Source organism: Sparus aurata, chromosome 21 (assembly GCF_900880675.1).
Source record: "Sparus aurata chromosome 21, fSpaAur1.1, whole genome shotgun sequence".
In the NCBI taxonomy this organism is placed as follows: domain Eukaryota; kingdom Metazoa; phylum Chordata; class Actinopteri; order Spariformes; family Sparidae; genus Sparus; species Sparus aurata.
The window spans coordinates 26,456,550-26,472,228 of record NC_044207.1 but is presented as its reverse complement, the minus strand read 5'-3'; the positions used below and the strand labels follow the sequence as shown (position 1 = coordinate 26,472,228).

Sequence of the window (15,679 nt, the reverse complement as noted above, 5' to 3'; positions counted from 1 at the left end):
AATTACATTCTCACATATTCTTTATATTTGGGAGATTCAATTTTAAAACCTTCACATCCACACGTCTGCATGATCCCCAGACACAGCCGGCTACACCAGCCAGCTGTTGGATTATTGCCACAGCACTATCTCATCGGGGAAGGCGTGTCACTCCCCGAATTACTCAGCGCCCCTTTGTCCTCGGTCGGTGGCCAGCCAGCGACACTCATGGCGGCTGCACCCGTCAGGCAGCGCTCCGGGTCGGTGGGACCCCGGGCGCAGCTCCCGCCCTGCTACTACGAAGGATACCTGGAGAAGCGAGGGCCGAAAGAAAAGGTAGGCTCGGCCCGGTGCGGATGAAGTGCCATGTTGTTTCTGATGCATGCTGTGGTCAGTAGCTCTCTCTCTATATATATGTATGTGTGTGTATGCACCGCACACCGGCTGATCTCCCCATTCCCAGAGAGCTGTCAACTTCCTCGTTGTGTTAGCATGGGCGAGGCGATCCTGTGCACCGCTGCCGGATTGCTTCACATCATAGCGGATCACAGATTTGTTGTGTTGTGTAAAAGTCTGGTCCGGTATCAGGAGGCATGCAACAATTTATGAACGAATCGCGACGTGTGAAGCGTGGAGACCCGACTGCTGTCAAAACACTGTCATTTACATCCCACCACAGGGAGGATTGGAGGGGCTGTGTGTTCCTTATCTGTGACATACATGCAGCATTTCCATCACTGGCTCTGAGAAATACTCTGTCTGACAGCCTCATCAATGAACTGCATCAGACAATATCTTCTATTCAAAGTTGCATACAGTAAAATTGAGGATATCCCTCAATACTTGTGTTGCATGTTGTTTTAATGTGTATATATAAGGTGACAAAGACCGGTGCAGACCCTCCCCCAGGCTCAGCCTCCCTCATTAGGCTCATTTTAATGCGATATAGACGTGTAATGTGAGCCTGGCTCAGGTGCAGGGGATTGCACTGATCCATGGCCGCAGACTGACAGCAGCTGCGGCCCGACCCCTCTATCCATCTCTTGGGACAGGAAATGTGGAAGTCATAAAAAAAGGCAAATACCCATTAGACAGATGTGTGTGTGTTTGTGTGTTTGTGTCTGTGTGTGACAGGCTTCCAGGCGGCTGTGGACCTGTCTGTGCGGGAATTCGTTGTTTTTCTTCAATAATGCCAAGGACGCTCATGTAAGTTCAAGACAGAAAGTAGGCCAACAATTTTTTTGTGCCTCACAGTGCCTTGAAACATCCGTGTGTGTGTGTGTGTGTGTGTGTGTGTGTGTGTGTGTTGCAGTACGTGGAGAAGCTGGACCTCGGTGGGTTTGTGTCCCTGAAGGACGACTGCAGCCGGGACAGAAACCTGGAGGCAGCCAGACTCATCCTGCGCATGAAGGATGGAGAGACCAAGCTCACAGTAACGCCCCTCAACACACACACACACACACACACAGAATTAGAATTAAAACTTGATGCAGGATTTAAAGAGCTGTTGTCTTTTCTAGGCGCCAAACTTGGAATCAAGGGAGCTGTGGAAAGGGTTCCTCTACTCTGTTGTGGATGTAAATATTCATCTTTTTGCACACCTGCATCCCTTTACCAGTCCGTCTCTCTCTTATGCTGTCTTGTAAATATCCTCCCCTCTTGTGTCATCACAGCTGAATGTCCCGTCCTGTCTCACGCTGCTGCCGGGCCAGCTCCAGATGCTGAAGGAGGTGGTGGACAAAGAGAGGTCCAGGAGGAGAACCCGCACCCCCACACGAGCTCCTCCCTCGCCCCTCTCTGTGCCTTTAGTGGGAGAGATCCCACCGTGAGTCCCTCTCCCATCCCTGCTAGTCAGAGGACGCACTGTAGCACCTTGAGTGTGTGTGCATGGCTAAAAGCGTGTCTTTGTGTGTCATGCAGGTGTTTTCGCCCGGTGTCTCGAACAGAGGCTGAAGTCCTCTTGGAGAGGCACCCAGACTGTGGCAACATGTTGCTCCGTCCCGGCAGAGACGGGTGCTCGCTGGCTGTCACAACTCGGCAGGACCTAAACGGGTAAACACCTGCTGAACATCTGCACAGCACAGCTGCACATCTCACAGTCAGACACAACAGTCACCGCAAGCTGTTTCTGTTCCTGTCTCTTGCTCCAGGTCGGTGTTCAGACATTACCGCGTGACTCAGAGGGACCAAGGTGGTTACGTCATTGATGTAGAAAACCCTGTAAGTGTGTAAAACTTGCAGAACAATTCTTATTATAGATGATTTACATGTTTATTCACAGTTTTTTTTAATGTTGTATCTTGAATGTGTTTTTACAGGAGAAACCTCAGGTAACTTTTGTCCCTCATACAGATACTTTAAATTATGGTATCTGCTGATAACGTGTGCCGATCTGATACCAGTGCTCTCCTTCAGCAGATTTATTATCTGTGTGTCATCAGAATCTTTTTAATGTCTGTAACATGAGGCCAGTGACTCATGTGGCACTGAAACGCCACAGCTTGAACTAACAGATGTAACTGCCTGCAAAAACACAAAATTGACATGATTAAAAAGAATTAACCACATCCTGACTGACACCCTGTGTGGTTCTAAAGGAAACATGTTATGCTCATTTTGAAGTTCATAGTATTATTATGGGTTACTGCTACACTAAGTTTACATGCTTAAATGTTCAAAAAACACATCGGTTTTCTCAGACCGTCCAGTGCTGCAGCTTTGTATCTCCCTCTGTTTTAGCGCCTGTCCCTTTAAGGCCCTTCCTCCTGGATACCTTATCTGCTCTGATTGGTCAGCTCACACATGCCTGATGCAGTGGCGCTAACAACAACAGAGCAGCTGTGTAAAATCAAGTCTCATGTGCCAAATGAGCTGCAGATTGTGTAAACGTGTGACTCCCCGATGTAGTGTGATGTCACTGAGTCACAGAATCAAAGGGGGGACTGCTGACGAGGCATTTCAGGACCAGTGTTTCCTGTGGGACAGAGGAGCTGCTGTTGGTCCAACTTTGACCTTTTTGACTTCCAAGATCTTTTTACATGCAAAAGAACCTTTATAACACAGTAAAGGAAAGGAAAACAAAATGCTAAATCAGTCCCCTTTAATAGTAGTGGTGCATATACAAAACCGGAATATTGGATGGGTGCATGAACATTATTTGAAGAGGAAATATAGAACACGAAAAGCTTCCGGCATGTCATAAAGCAGGTTTCCTTTTCCAGATCCCCTGTGCTGACCTTCACGAGGTCATCGACGCTCTGGTAGAGAAGACAGCAGGAACTCTGCAGCCCTTCCTCCTGGAGGAGCCGTACGAGGAGAACATCAGTGAGGAGATGCAGCCCAAACACATATTCAGGATCCTTTTGTTGACTTATTATGCTTTTATTTTGGCCATGAGGCTGAACTCTCTTTGTGTCATCAGCATACGTTTCAGCCAACGATGAGAACGGAGAGAGGATCCTCCACACCGCCCCCTCCAGCCCCCTGCCAAAGGCCCCCGCCCTGCCTCCAAAACAAGGTTTGTCTCGGCCGCACAAACCACATGCAGACAGTCTGCACAACAGACCGCGATAATGATCCCTGCTTTCGTTCCGGTGCAGATCGTTGGCCCGGCAGCCCCCTGTCCAGGTCTCCCGCCCCTGACCGCCGTATCCTGACTTCACCAGTGCCAGCCTCGCCCACCAACCCGATGAGACGACTCATCCTCTCCCCCTCACCTCTCGCACAGAGTGAGTAGACAGTTAATCCTGATTTATTACCAGATATGGTTAAAACTCAGTGGGTGCGTCCCAATGCTCACACTCGCAGTATTTGCAATTAGTCAGCACAAGGGACCGATAAGCAGGTGAAGGGGTTTTTTTTTCTTAGAAGAGCTCACTGGGACACTCTTGATTAATAAGGAGGACATAGCTTCATTTCACTCCTGCCAGGGGCGGTTCTATGGGGGGGGCCAACAGGGGCCAGTGCCCCCGTAACTCTGAGTCTGGACCCCCCTGTGGCCCCCCTGACAGGGAGTCTGCATTAATAACACAATGACAGATTTCTTGCAATGATTTTGTTCTGAAGGGAAAGGCAGAAATAAAGTGTCTCAGCAGTTTACTACCCAATCAAAATTGCTGAAATTGTAAACACTGCTTTGTCTGAATGAGGGATTTATCCTTTTTCCCGGGTTGTATGTGCCCCCTAACACAAAAGCCGGCCCCAACCTGGCCCCCCTATTAAAACTGGTCTAGAACCGCAACTGACTCCTGCAAATACTAAATACTATACATGGCACGATCAAGAACAGATGATTTGTTAGAACAAAAACATCAAATTACCCATCGGATGACCGTAAAAAACGACACACTGGTTGCTTGGCTGAGGGTGCTGACTGTATAGTTGTGACATCATAAACTTACGGGAGTCCGGCGGCTTATTTGACGGCATAGTTTCGAAATACAGAAATACATGCTGTGTGCATTCCTCTCTGTGGAGTGAGCATTTTGATACTCTCACAGTTTTTATCTAGCACACAGACCTGCTTTAAAATCCAAAAGTCACTAAAATCATACTTTTCTACAATATGGGGTCTTTAACACAGGATCTTGTAATATTATATTACTCTCAGGAGTCCCATCAAGAAGAGCAGATTCTTAATATTATGTGATTTGTCGGGACTCTGCCACAACTTTGTAGACCTGAATAATAGCACCGACTCTAACATCCAACTTCTGCAACAACTGGAACAATGTCAACGACCGTGACAAATTGTTTGATTCGCTCGGTTCTGAAGTGCACATCGAGTGTGGGTTATAAGTGGTGTTTTTCTGACTCGTCCACCGCTTGCTCTTGAGCACACACACTCAAGCTCGAGACAGTAAACGTTGTTAGCCCGAGACGGACCTTGACCCCGGCGTGTTTCCTCTGTCTCTCCACAGCACTCAACGAGGAGCTCAAAGTGAAGCTGGAGAAGAGGCGAGCCAGTCAGGACTGACCTGCTCGCGAAGGAGCGACCTCCTGTCACAGCGTACTCGATCTTCAGTGCCAAACCCCTTCTCACCGCAGCTATGTATTCATCTTGTGCCTTCTAGGTGGAAGACAAGGGACTACAAATACCGCCACTTTCTCAAAGGGAGATACAGAATGCTCTTAGTCTGATTGTTTTTGGTCTTTGCTACATGGCTGATGATAAAAGACTGGCTGGTAAACACTGGATTTGGGTCATAAAACCGCATTAAATGCTGCCTGCCTCGGCTGGGCTAACACTCCACCAGTGCTTTGTCTACTTGCGTAACGCTGTTTACAAACTGACTGGGCAAAAAAAAATAAAAATAGGGACTCAAGAAATCATTTTCCTTCAACATAAAGTCCACGAAAAACACTGAATCCATACGGCAGATCTTTGTGGAGAAGCGCTGACGCGTGCCGGACCACCAGCTGAGCCTGATGTTTACCGTCTGAGGCCCCTGAAGCTGCTGATGAAGCTGCTGCAACACTGGAGACTGAGAACAAACAAACACAGACTCGCAAGATTAACACTGGAACAACAAACCTCTGACCTGGGACCTCAGATACTTTATCAGCTCTGAAGTGAAAAAAGCTCGACGTGAGCTTGAACATGAGACAGAAATCGTCTGAAACTGAAAACTGCACAATCTCTGCCCGCTGCTCCCGAGTGCTGTTTGTGATTGATAAGCAACCTGTGATGTATCGTTGATTCGGTGACACCGTCGTGACTCCTGTAGGACTCAACTTTAACTGTACTGTCGGTGCTTATTTGAAAGTGTTTCCTTATTCTCTGCTGTTGTGTGTCGTGTCGGTGCTATGACTCACCAGTGCTCAGACCTGCCTGGAAATTCCAGGTGATTTTCAGTTCCTCTTCGAGAAAACCAATCGGCCGTGTTCGTATGCGAGGGCTGCCCTCTGGTGGAACGTCTGTCGTCTAAAGGGGCAGAATATTTGCGGCACGCCGTCTTCGTGGGCGTTCACTTGGCAAAGACCGGCCTTTTAACGATGCAGACGAAACCTGGCAAAGACTTTTGGCTTTATTACAGCATTACACCACGCCCTACCTCTAATAACACAATTATAATTTATGACAGATCTCAAGGTGTTTAAACCTGAAACAAGTATTTCTGGACGGGGAACTCATGTACTTGACATGTCTGTCAACTGGCCAGTCCTTACAGATGTGATGTGTCTGAGTACTAGTGGCAAACTGTGATCAAGTGTCTTCTTACAATGAACGGTTTCTTGTATGTTTGTACATGACGTGTTGTGTCTACTCGATCAGTATCAAAGAATAGTGTTTGTTAGATGACGAGGGCATTAAATTGTTTTGCATGGGTGTGATTTGTCCTTGTTGTGAGTTGATAGCCTGTGCTTTCTCGAAAGTGCTCCGTTTTCTCTGAGTTTCAGGTTCTTAGGATCCAGTCATGGATTGATGATTGATGGGGTTGAATGAGGAAGTTAGAGGTTAGAAGATAATGTTGGAATTCATCAATAATAGGTTAATAATTGTTAGAGAGGATGCCAGACAATCTGTCCTGCCTTTTAAGATGATAATCAAGTGTTGTTAATGATGTTGACCACGGGAAAGACAGAAGAAAAGAGAAAATACATTATGGTTTACAGATGTCTAAGTGTTTTCGTTTGCAGTTTAACGTGGTGGTCAGTGTGTTTTCAATCATCGTCAATGATCTCACACACCTCAGTAAATACTTTAATTAGAAAACTGTTGTTTCTTCAAGTTAAGAAAAGATGAATAAGATAATTTCATTATTTGAATTGAATTCTGCAACAATTAAAAGTGTTTTTTCAAAGTATGATTGCCTTCCCTCAACTAATTAATGGAAACTATCCATTTTTGGGATGTAAGTACCAATGAATCTAAACAAATAGGGGGCAGTATATCGCTAGAGGACCTGCCAGCTGCTGCTAACTGTAGCAGCAGTTAGCAGGAGAGGTTTCGTTTTTACACTAATAGCAGAGGAGCTTTAGCCCAGGATGGGTTCGTGCTAACAACACAGTACATAGACATCATAAAGTCAGTACTGTCATTTCTTCTCATTCTGTTGATAACTTTAATCTTGAATGTTTTCAGCTAAATTTCTCACATATTGGACCTTTAATCTGCAAAATTACCAGCAGTTGTTTGTTTTTTTTATACCGGGACAGCTAACTCTCCTTTTTCTTTTAAAGTGTGTTCTTTCTCTCCTTTAATTTTCTTAATTATTACGCCTTCTGTCCTCTCTTAACTTGAAAAATCTGAAAACTGAAATTGATATAAATTAGAGCCCGATCAGTACAGGATTTTTGGGAGCCAATGGCAACACTGATATATAATCAGATATCAATATGTCTGCCGATATTGTTGTATACATGAAATATAAACATAAACACACCTTTGTGCAAAGTTTGTGACAAAGATTTCTACATGACTGAGGCAGGATATTTTACAGTTTAAAGGGTACATTTATTGTCCATATTCACTTCAGTGCACTGAAACAATAAACTTCACTGGGAATTTAATAAGTATAAATTACAATAAGCATCTTTTTCTGCATTATGTTCTGTAAAAAAAAAAAAAAATGTGTTAAATGTCATACTTGCAGAAGCAACAAATACGCCGATACCGATATATCTGATCAGCCAATAATATAACAGATATATCAGTCAGGCTCTAACATAGATTGAATGTACAGTGTGTACAAATAGAGGGCAGCATATCACCAGAGTGACCACTAACTGTTTGTCAGTGTAACTACCGAGAGAATATAAGTCCTATAAGAAACACACACAGCAATGAATTAGTAGTCCTGCCACTCCTGTCAGCGGCATCTCGAAAGATTGTAGATGAATCAAATTTTGTCGACCATTTTAATTAATTTTCTTAATGTTTTAAGATGTTTTCACTGAAATTCTTACATAGGGCACCTTTAAAAGCAAACAAAAAAAAAAACACAAGATGTTTCAGTAATGTAAACTGGAGGAACCCTCGAAGGGTGAGTATCTGTGTAATTTAATTTAATTCCATTTAATTCCATAACTTTTTGATGATATTTTAATTTTAATTGTTGGTAATGTTGATGAGGCAGTTTTTTTTTTTTTTGCTGTTATTGTACTTTTGCTGCACACTGAGCAATGAAATTGTGGACAAAATAACAGAAACACACACAAAAGTGCTGTAAAAGCATAATTAGTTAAGAAGTTAAACATTATAATTCAGTGCAGGTGCGACATGAATATAACTGATGCGATGACAGCATGAGAACAATTGAAACATTCATAAAAAGCAGGACAACTCCCACAAACACTGCGCTGGGTAACGTTACTCCATCACTGCTGTTTCAACATGTTACTTAAAGTTTAAAAAAAAAAAAATCCCATGATCACCCTGCAGCTGCTTTTATAATTCACCTTATTCTGAATCAGCTGAGCTCATCTCAGACGTATAAACATGTACGAGAACAATGGAACCTGAATCGGATCACAGATCAGCTCCTCCCGACTCCTCCACGGCAGTTTGAAAAAAAAAAAAAAAAAGACCTGCGGGGCCAAGCGGAGCAGCAGCCGGCCATTCAGACCCCTCTCACCGCTGGGAACCTCTCCACAATAACGGGGGACCGCTGTGACTTTGAGGGGACGTGGATAGAGACAGAAAACAGCCTCTGAGCTGCTGGAGGAGAGTTTTCTTTTTGTTATTTCTTGTTTTTTGTCCCAACCGTTGGACCTGCGACGTCTCACGCGGACAAGCCTTGAAGGAAGTTGTAAGTAAAGCTAGCTCGAATCAAAGTTTCATGTCAGCAGACGGGCGGTTGCTGGGCGTGAGGGGGGGCGGTTCACCACACTGTTCAGTCGGTTCATAATACTATGAGTTAGCTTTACGAACGACATCTTTGTTAATGGAGAATTAGTGGTTTAAGAAATCGCGCTTAAAACAGGTGTTCGGAGTGTTTTTTAAATAGAAGTCTCCGCCGGTTTGGGCGTGTCGGTGAGCAGGTAGGTGATTAACGTCTGACGGTTAACTCTATAACGTTAACGTTACACATCCTGCACTTTGCTAGTACTTGTATTCGGGGGAATATGGAGGTTAAAAGCTTAATTAAGTGCAGTAGAATTGACTTAAATTGAACACATTCTCGTCTGAATGAACTGAAACAACCAACTAGCATGCTCACAAATTGCTCCAAGCTGCATTATTAATCAACACGACTGATTTCAGACCAGCTTTAACGCTTCTGCGCACTTGCATTTGATGTGGTTTGATGTGGTTTAAGTGCTGATGTGTTTTGTGATAAATTGTCCCCATGGGTGTTGTGATTTCATACGCCACCAACCTGCCGGGGACAGATGTCATGGCCTGGAGGAGTGGTTGTCTTATTTTACTTGTGTGTGTTTATGTGTTGTGGTTTTTTGTTTTTTATTTAATGCCACCGAGCTGCCAGGGACTGCAGTTGAACATTAGCCTGTAGGGTTAAATCTGGCACATTTACAAGATAGACTTTGGTGCTCGTGTTAATTACTGTGCATTGTCCCTCCCCAACAAACAAGAATGAAATCCAAGGTGCACTGTGACTGTTTGTGTGTGCAGATGAGTGTTGAGTGAAGACTGGTTTGGGCCCCAGGGACAAATATGTGAGACATGTTATCAGAGCTGCATTCTCTGACATGCCGCAGCCCATCAGGGGCCCACAGCACACCTCTCTTGGGCAAGTGCAGTACACACCCACTGTGCACATTGTGGACCATATCACAGAAAAACAACAGCTGTTACTGCTACAGCGGGGGGTTTAGGTGAAAAGCATGCCCAGGCTGATAGTCACTTTGGTGTTAGAAGTGGTAATTGTGAGTCAAACCACCGTGTTTCCTGCTCTTTTGCAAGAGAGTTGCTGCAAGAGCCGCTCTCTCATCTGCACCAGTTTTTGGCACTCGCTGCGGATCTCTCATTGTGTGCTTGTGTTTGGTGCTGCAGGAGAGCTGAAGTTGACATCCCTGCACCCCGCTGAATGCCTTTCATGGCCCTGCATTAACATCACTATGGCACTGACAGAATTACTGCCGCGCTGACTTTAGCTCACTCTAGCCTTTTCTGGCCGTTCCTCTACTCCTTTCTTTGTTTTTCACGCTTTGTTTTTAACGTTTCTCCGCACACATCAAACATTTTCTTTTTTGTTGTTTTTTTTGTTTTGTTTTTTTATTTTTCTATACATATTTGAAGCTACTATTCTGTCAGGTCTCACGTCTGGTGAATTGATTGTGATATCCATACAACCTTGTCTCTTTCAGCCCTCCTTGGCTTTGTCTCTTTGGACTGTGCCATCCATCTCATCATGGACAGCCTGCTGAGCGGGGCCAGTAAAGGGGCCAGTGCCCTTCAGTCAGCCCAGACCTCGTCACGTCATAGATGCCACTTGCTGTCTCTCTTCCTGTATGACTGACTGTTTCAGAAACAATAAAGCTTATATTCCCCTTGAATTGCCTGAACAAAAGAGCCATGTATCCGGTGCTGTCCCTCGCTGTCTTTTGGCTGCTGCCCCTGGCCTTGACGCTGGAAGAAGACTCACCGCTCGACTGCCGCCCCCGTAGATCCGTGCCCTATCGTAGTGAGTGTTTCTATCTGTCTTGTTTCGCCATGAGTTGCTGGCTTATATGGTTCAAGTGTTGCCTGACTTATTGGGAAACAGGGTTTAATCACGGGTGGTTGCTGAGTTCATCAGTCATATTCTGTCTCCAGGTGAAAACGCTCAGAGGTTTCATGAGGAGGGAGTGTTCAACTACTCCACCATGCTTTTGAGAGAAGATCTGGACCTGCTTGTGCTTGGTGCCAGGGAGGCAGTGTACGCACTTGAACTGAAAGACATCTCGAAGAAACGTACTTCAGTAAGAACACCTTTGTTAACACTGAAGTTAAGGCCAATCCCACTTTGGAACAGCGCCCATTAATGGTTGGGCTCAGTCTACTTACATTTCTTATCAGAGCTTTCATGACCTAGGGCTAAGAACATTTTAGGAACAGACTTGTGTAACATGCCAGGTAATCTACCCTGAATAGAGCCTTACAGGCAGCACTTGCCATGAGAAAACTGTTGTTGAGTGAGTCCTGCCTGGGAGACAAACAAGCTTTACAAAAAGTCTTCATGTTTTATGACAGTAAACACTGTTACTACACTGAGTGTTGTATCTATCCATTTCTACAACAGAAAATGTTAAAATGTTTCTAAACTTTATGACAAATTGTTTTTTTGCTCTTTTAGGTTAAATGGGAAGTGACCCCAAAGCAAAAAGATGATTGTAGAAACAAAGGGAAAGATCCTGAGGTGGGTCCCTTTTTGAGCTCTTTCCCTTTTTAAATGTATTGCATGTTGAGCAGATGTAGTCATTGCTTTTGAAATGCGTTTATAGATGGACTGTAAGAACTATATCAGGATCCTGCACAAGACAGAGGACGACAGGATGTATGTGTGTGGGACCAACGCTTTTGATCCGGAGTGCGATTATATGGTGGGAAAAATTCAGAGCTGCTTATCTTCATTCATATTCCACACTGAATAAATTGATACAGTGTGTGTAGAATGATTCAAAGATGTTGGTCTGTGCAGTCCTTTGCAGATGGAACGCTGACTCTTGAGAACAAAAGGGAGGATGGCAAAGGGAAGTGTCCATTTGATCCTTTCCAGAGATACGCCTCCATCATGTTCGGTAAGGAGCCGTTATAGAACAGATAAGAGAGCGAGGAGGATCGGATGAAGTAGCTAAATGTTTTCGTTTGTATCTCCGTGTCTTGCCAGAAAACAACCTTTACTCAGCCACTTCAATGAACTTCCTGGGCTCTGAACCTGTCCTGATGCGCAGCGGTCTTGCTTCCATACGGACTGAGTTCAAGAGCTCCTGGCTTCATGGTAAGATTTGATAGTGTGTAATCTGTTTGTTGCACAGTGCAAGTTCACATTACTTTTTCACTTTGACAGAAGCTGACTCAAAATTGATGTCTCTTCTTTTTATGTCAGAGCCCAACTTTGTTTCCATGACCCAGATGCCAGAGGCCATGACGAGCACAATAGGAGATGATGACAAGGTTTACCTGTTCTTTAGTGAAACCGCTGTGGAATGCGACTGCTACAACAAACTGGTGGTCTCCCGTGTGGCCCGCGTCTGCAAGGTGAAAGAGTTTATTGCAAATAACAATGACATATAAATGGCACTTCCTCAATTACTGTAGGTTCAGCCCTTTCCTTTGCTTGATTGTGCATCCCGTATGTCTTTGTGTTTTTCCACTTGACATTGTGGCATGATGGTGTCTTTCTGTGCCCAAAGGGAGATCTGGGAGGTCTGAGGACCTTGCAGAAGAAATGGACGTCCTTCCTGAAGGCAAGAATGGACTGCCCAGTGCTCGAGTCTCAGCTGCCGTACATTATCCAGGATACGTACCGCTGGTGTGACCCCCAGCAGGACTGGAAGGACTGCTTGTTCTACGCTGTCTTCACACCACAGTCGTACGTGTGAATTTAAAAAAACGTGTATTTGTTAGAGGCAGGAGGGTCTTGCTCTCTTTAATTGTCTCTGGCACGCCACTTGGCTCATTTTCTGTGTGTGTTTTTCAGGGACACATCAGACCTGTCTGCAGTGTGTGCATATCGTGTGTCCGACATCAGCAAAGTGTTTGCAGAGGGAAAGTACAAGACACCAGTCACCGTAGAAACCTCTTTTGTTAAGTGGGTGATGTATAGCGGAGATGTCCCCGTCCCTCGGCCCGGAGCTGTGAGTGTGCCCTCTAGTCAACGTGTGTGTGCAAGTGTTAGAAACAAAGGCAGAACTCAAAAGGCAACTCTTTTTTAACGAGTGGCCCAGCAGGAAGCTGATTCCTTTTGTCTGCTGACTCTGTTGTTTCTATCTTTTCTCTTTCCTTCCCCCAACAGTGTATAGACAATGAGGCTCGTAAAGAGGGCATAACTGAGACCCTGGGCCTCCCAGATCGGACCCTTCAATTTATCAAAGATAGGCCCCTCATGGACCAAGTCATCCAGCCAATAGGACAGAAGCCTCTACTGGTGCGGAGGGGAGCTACATTCACACGTATTGTAGTCAACCAAGTGCAGGGAGCAGATGGAGAGAAGTACAAAGTGATGTTCGTAGGCACAGGTGTGTTTTGTCGGGGTTGCATTCTGTTTGTGTCACGTTGATGCTTTTGCTAACCAGACAACGTCAGTGGTGAGCGTTACGACACAAGTGTCTGCGTTAAAATGTTGCATGTTCTCTGTTTTCATACAAAAAGAGGAAGGCACACTGCTGAAGGCTGTAAACTACGATGGAGAAATGTTCATCATCGAGGAAGTTCAACTCTTCAAGAATACAGAGCCGATCAAGATCCTGAAATTTTCTAATGTCACGGTAAGATCGAACTCAAGCGTATCTATGTTTACTATATATGAGGGTAAAGCCCACGTGAGTGTCATTGCTGTGTTTGTGTGTGGTGTACAGGGTCAGCTCTATGCAGGCTCAGACTCTGGAGCAGCGCAGGTACCACTAGCCACCTGTGAGAGGTCGTCATCCTGTATGGACTGTGTGTTATCTAGAGACCCGTACTGTGGCTGGGACAAAGCTGCTCGGAAATGTACTCTTCTCTCCAGTTCCCAAGGGTAGGCAACTGTCCTGACATGTAGAGCATAACATGTTGTTTTGATATTTGTTGTATCCAAACTTCAATTATTGTATCTGCTGCTTTAGAGAACTAATCCAAAGTGTGAAAGACGGAGACGCCTCTCTCTGCCCGGATGCTGGTGAGTTAGTGCACATCATTTGTACCTCATACTACCTCATATAAGAACCATAATTGAGGTTGATTGTAGGTTGTTAAATGAAAATGCATCTGATGCTCCTGTGTTTTGTCTTCAGATCCCGTCAAGCCCCTGAATAAGTCCATCTGGCCTATGGGAAACCTAAAGCTCGACTGTCCTCCGCCTTCCAACATGGCAAAAACCAACTGGGAGCGGGACGGAAACCATCTGACCCCTGCAGATCGCCTTCAGTTTCTCCAAGACGGACTGCTTATCCTAAACGCCTCACAGTCCGACGCTGGACAATACCGCTGCCTGTCAGTGGAGCGCTCCAAAACTAGCGAGCACACGACCACTGTGGTGGAGTACCAGATTAGTATACATCCAGCAGGCTCTGGCGATGGGAAAGCGATTTATCCCCAGGCTCAGACAGACGGTCCCTCTGTGGCTGGACTGCAGGCTGCAATAGGGTTACTTGTTGTTTCTCTTCTTGCCCTTTTGACCTGGAACTTTTACAAAGGCCACCTACCACTGCCCTGGAACTGTGGAAAGAAGAAGGGAGAACAATCCCTTGACCAGGAGGGTTTGAACTCTCATGTGAGCTACCAACAAGCACCAAGGTCTGCGCAGGAAGAGGACAAGCCAGTGGTGGTGGGAAGAGACAATGGCACCAGTAACAACAACCACAGCAGAGGGGAGGCAGCAGTCGGTGCTGCAGAGGAGGAGAACAATGCCTCAGGTGTTAATCTTCCATCTCTGCAGTTTATTGATGATGAATCAGAGATTTAAAAAAGACAATCCCATTACTATTACCAGTTTCCCATTCAGTGCAGTTGAAATGTGAAAAATGAAAGGGAATGTCCCAAACCTCCTGTTTCGAGGCAGAACTACTGGATTCATCGGTTCAGCTTAATATTTGAGTAGAAATCTCAACAGCGTTTACAAAATGTGGTTGAAGCTTTGTTTTGAGAATATGAACTGTTGAACACACCAAAAGATTCTGATGGGCTTTGTTCTGTAGGAGAGACACTTGAACTCCTGCACCACTTCTTTCTTTGAGTACAACTGTTTGTACATTTAAAAGTGTATTCTAGTTAAGGGATGCATGATATGTTCGGCCGATGGTGGGAAATGTATGTTGTCAGCCGTTTAACTGCTCCAATTAATTTATAGCTGTTAAGTAGAGGTGATGAAACAAAGCCAAACATCTTTGATCAATGTGACAAGTGCCTGCACCCAGGTAGAGCACGCAGAGTAGACTTAGAGCACGAACATGTTGTCACATGGACCTTTTTTGGGTTTCAGAGAGCGATAATATGATTGCAGTGTGCAGTACATGTTCTGCAGTTTTAACACATGAAATCTAATTGGAGCTGTGGAATATTAAATCATCCATCTTTGGTCATTAGATCTCAGCCCTTCTTTCCCTCAGGTGTGCATAAACTCAAGGTGAGGAATTTTTTTTAAAATACAGAAATTATAAATCGTTTCTCAGAATGAGCTGTAAAAATCCATATGGTGCATCCTTACTTTTTAATTGTTTCTACTAATTGTCTTAAATCTCATTTTTAGATCGGAGTATCTTGTCAAGACTGGTATGATTTCATGAGGAATGTACAGTAACTGAAATTGAGCCATTTCACTTCTAACCACTAGCTTTTGTTGTATTAAACCTCGTCTACCTGATTGCTATATGGCTCCACTGGAACAACAGAGCAAACAGGATTTACCACTTTTCTGCAAGACTGGACTAGCAGAGAATGTGATGAACGTGTGGATATTAACTGCAGATTTGAATCATGTCTTTGTATGACTGTTCCATTTTCAAACTACTGTCTCTCTCTGCTGACTGACGAGTATTAAATGTCAATGTTTGAAATCTGTATCTCCAAGTACATGTTTTACATTGGAGTTCACATCAGAAACAAATGGCAGCTTACAAC

The 15,679-nt window shown here is 44.7% G+C and overlaps 2 protein-coding genes across 4 annotated transcripts; both read left to right on the top strand.

Moving 5' to 3' along the window:
- The first annotated feature begins 49 nt into the window (after positions 1-49).
- On the top strand, positions 50-6,785 carry stap2a (signal transducing adaptor family member 2a). The gene is made up of 11 exons (XM_030404219.1): positions 50-315; positions 1,114-1,185; positions 1,292-1,411; positions 1,500-1,556; positions 1,653-1,804; positions 1,900-2,031; positions 2,130-2,199; positions 3,201-3,303; positions 3,401-3,496; positions 3,579-3,707; positions 4,899-6,785. The coding sequence occupies exons 1-11, from the start codon at positions 70-72 to the stop codon at positions 4,952-4,954; spliced, it is 1,233 nt and encodes a 410-aa protein (XP_030260079.1). The 5' UTR covers positions 50-69; the 3' UTR covers positions 4,955-6,785.
- A 1,713-nt stretch (positions 6,786-8,498) lies between these two features.
- sema4e (semaphorin 4e) lies at positions 8,499-15,667 on the top strand. Of its 3 annotated transcripts, XR_003982263.1 has the most exons (16): positions 8,499-8,729; positions 10,249-10,565; positions 10,697-10,842; positions 11,217-11,279; positions 11,365-11,463; positions 11,562-11,661; positions 11,751-11,861; positions 11,970-12,121; positions 12,277-12,455; positions 12,564-12,720; positions 12,879-13,101; positions 13,235-13,350; positions 13,441-13,598; positions 13,687-13,739; positions 13,855-15,185; positions 15,309-15,667. XR_003982263.1 is itself a non-coding variant. In XM_030404153.1 (15 exons), exons 2-15 carry the CDS (start codon positions 10,457-10,459, stop codon positions 14,523-14,525), a joined length of 2,337 nt encoding a protein of 778 aa, XP_030260013.1. In that variant the 5' UTR covers positions 8,499-8,729; positions 10,249-10,456; the 3' UTR covers positions 14,526-15,667. The 3 variants fall into 3 exon arrangements, 2 of the variants coding, with proteins under 2 accessions (XP_030260013.1, XP_030260014.1); XM_030404153.1 differs by having other exon boundaries at positions 13,855-15,667; XM_030404154.1 differs by lacking the exon at positions 8,499-8,729 and adding an exon at positions 8,756-8,961 and having other exon boundaries at positions 13,855-15,667.
- Positions 15,668-15,679: the final 12 nt, after the last annotated feature.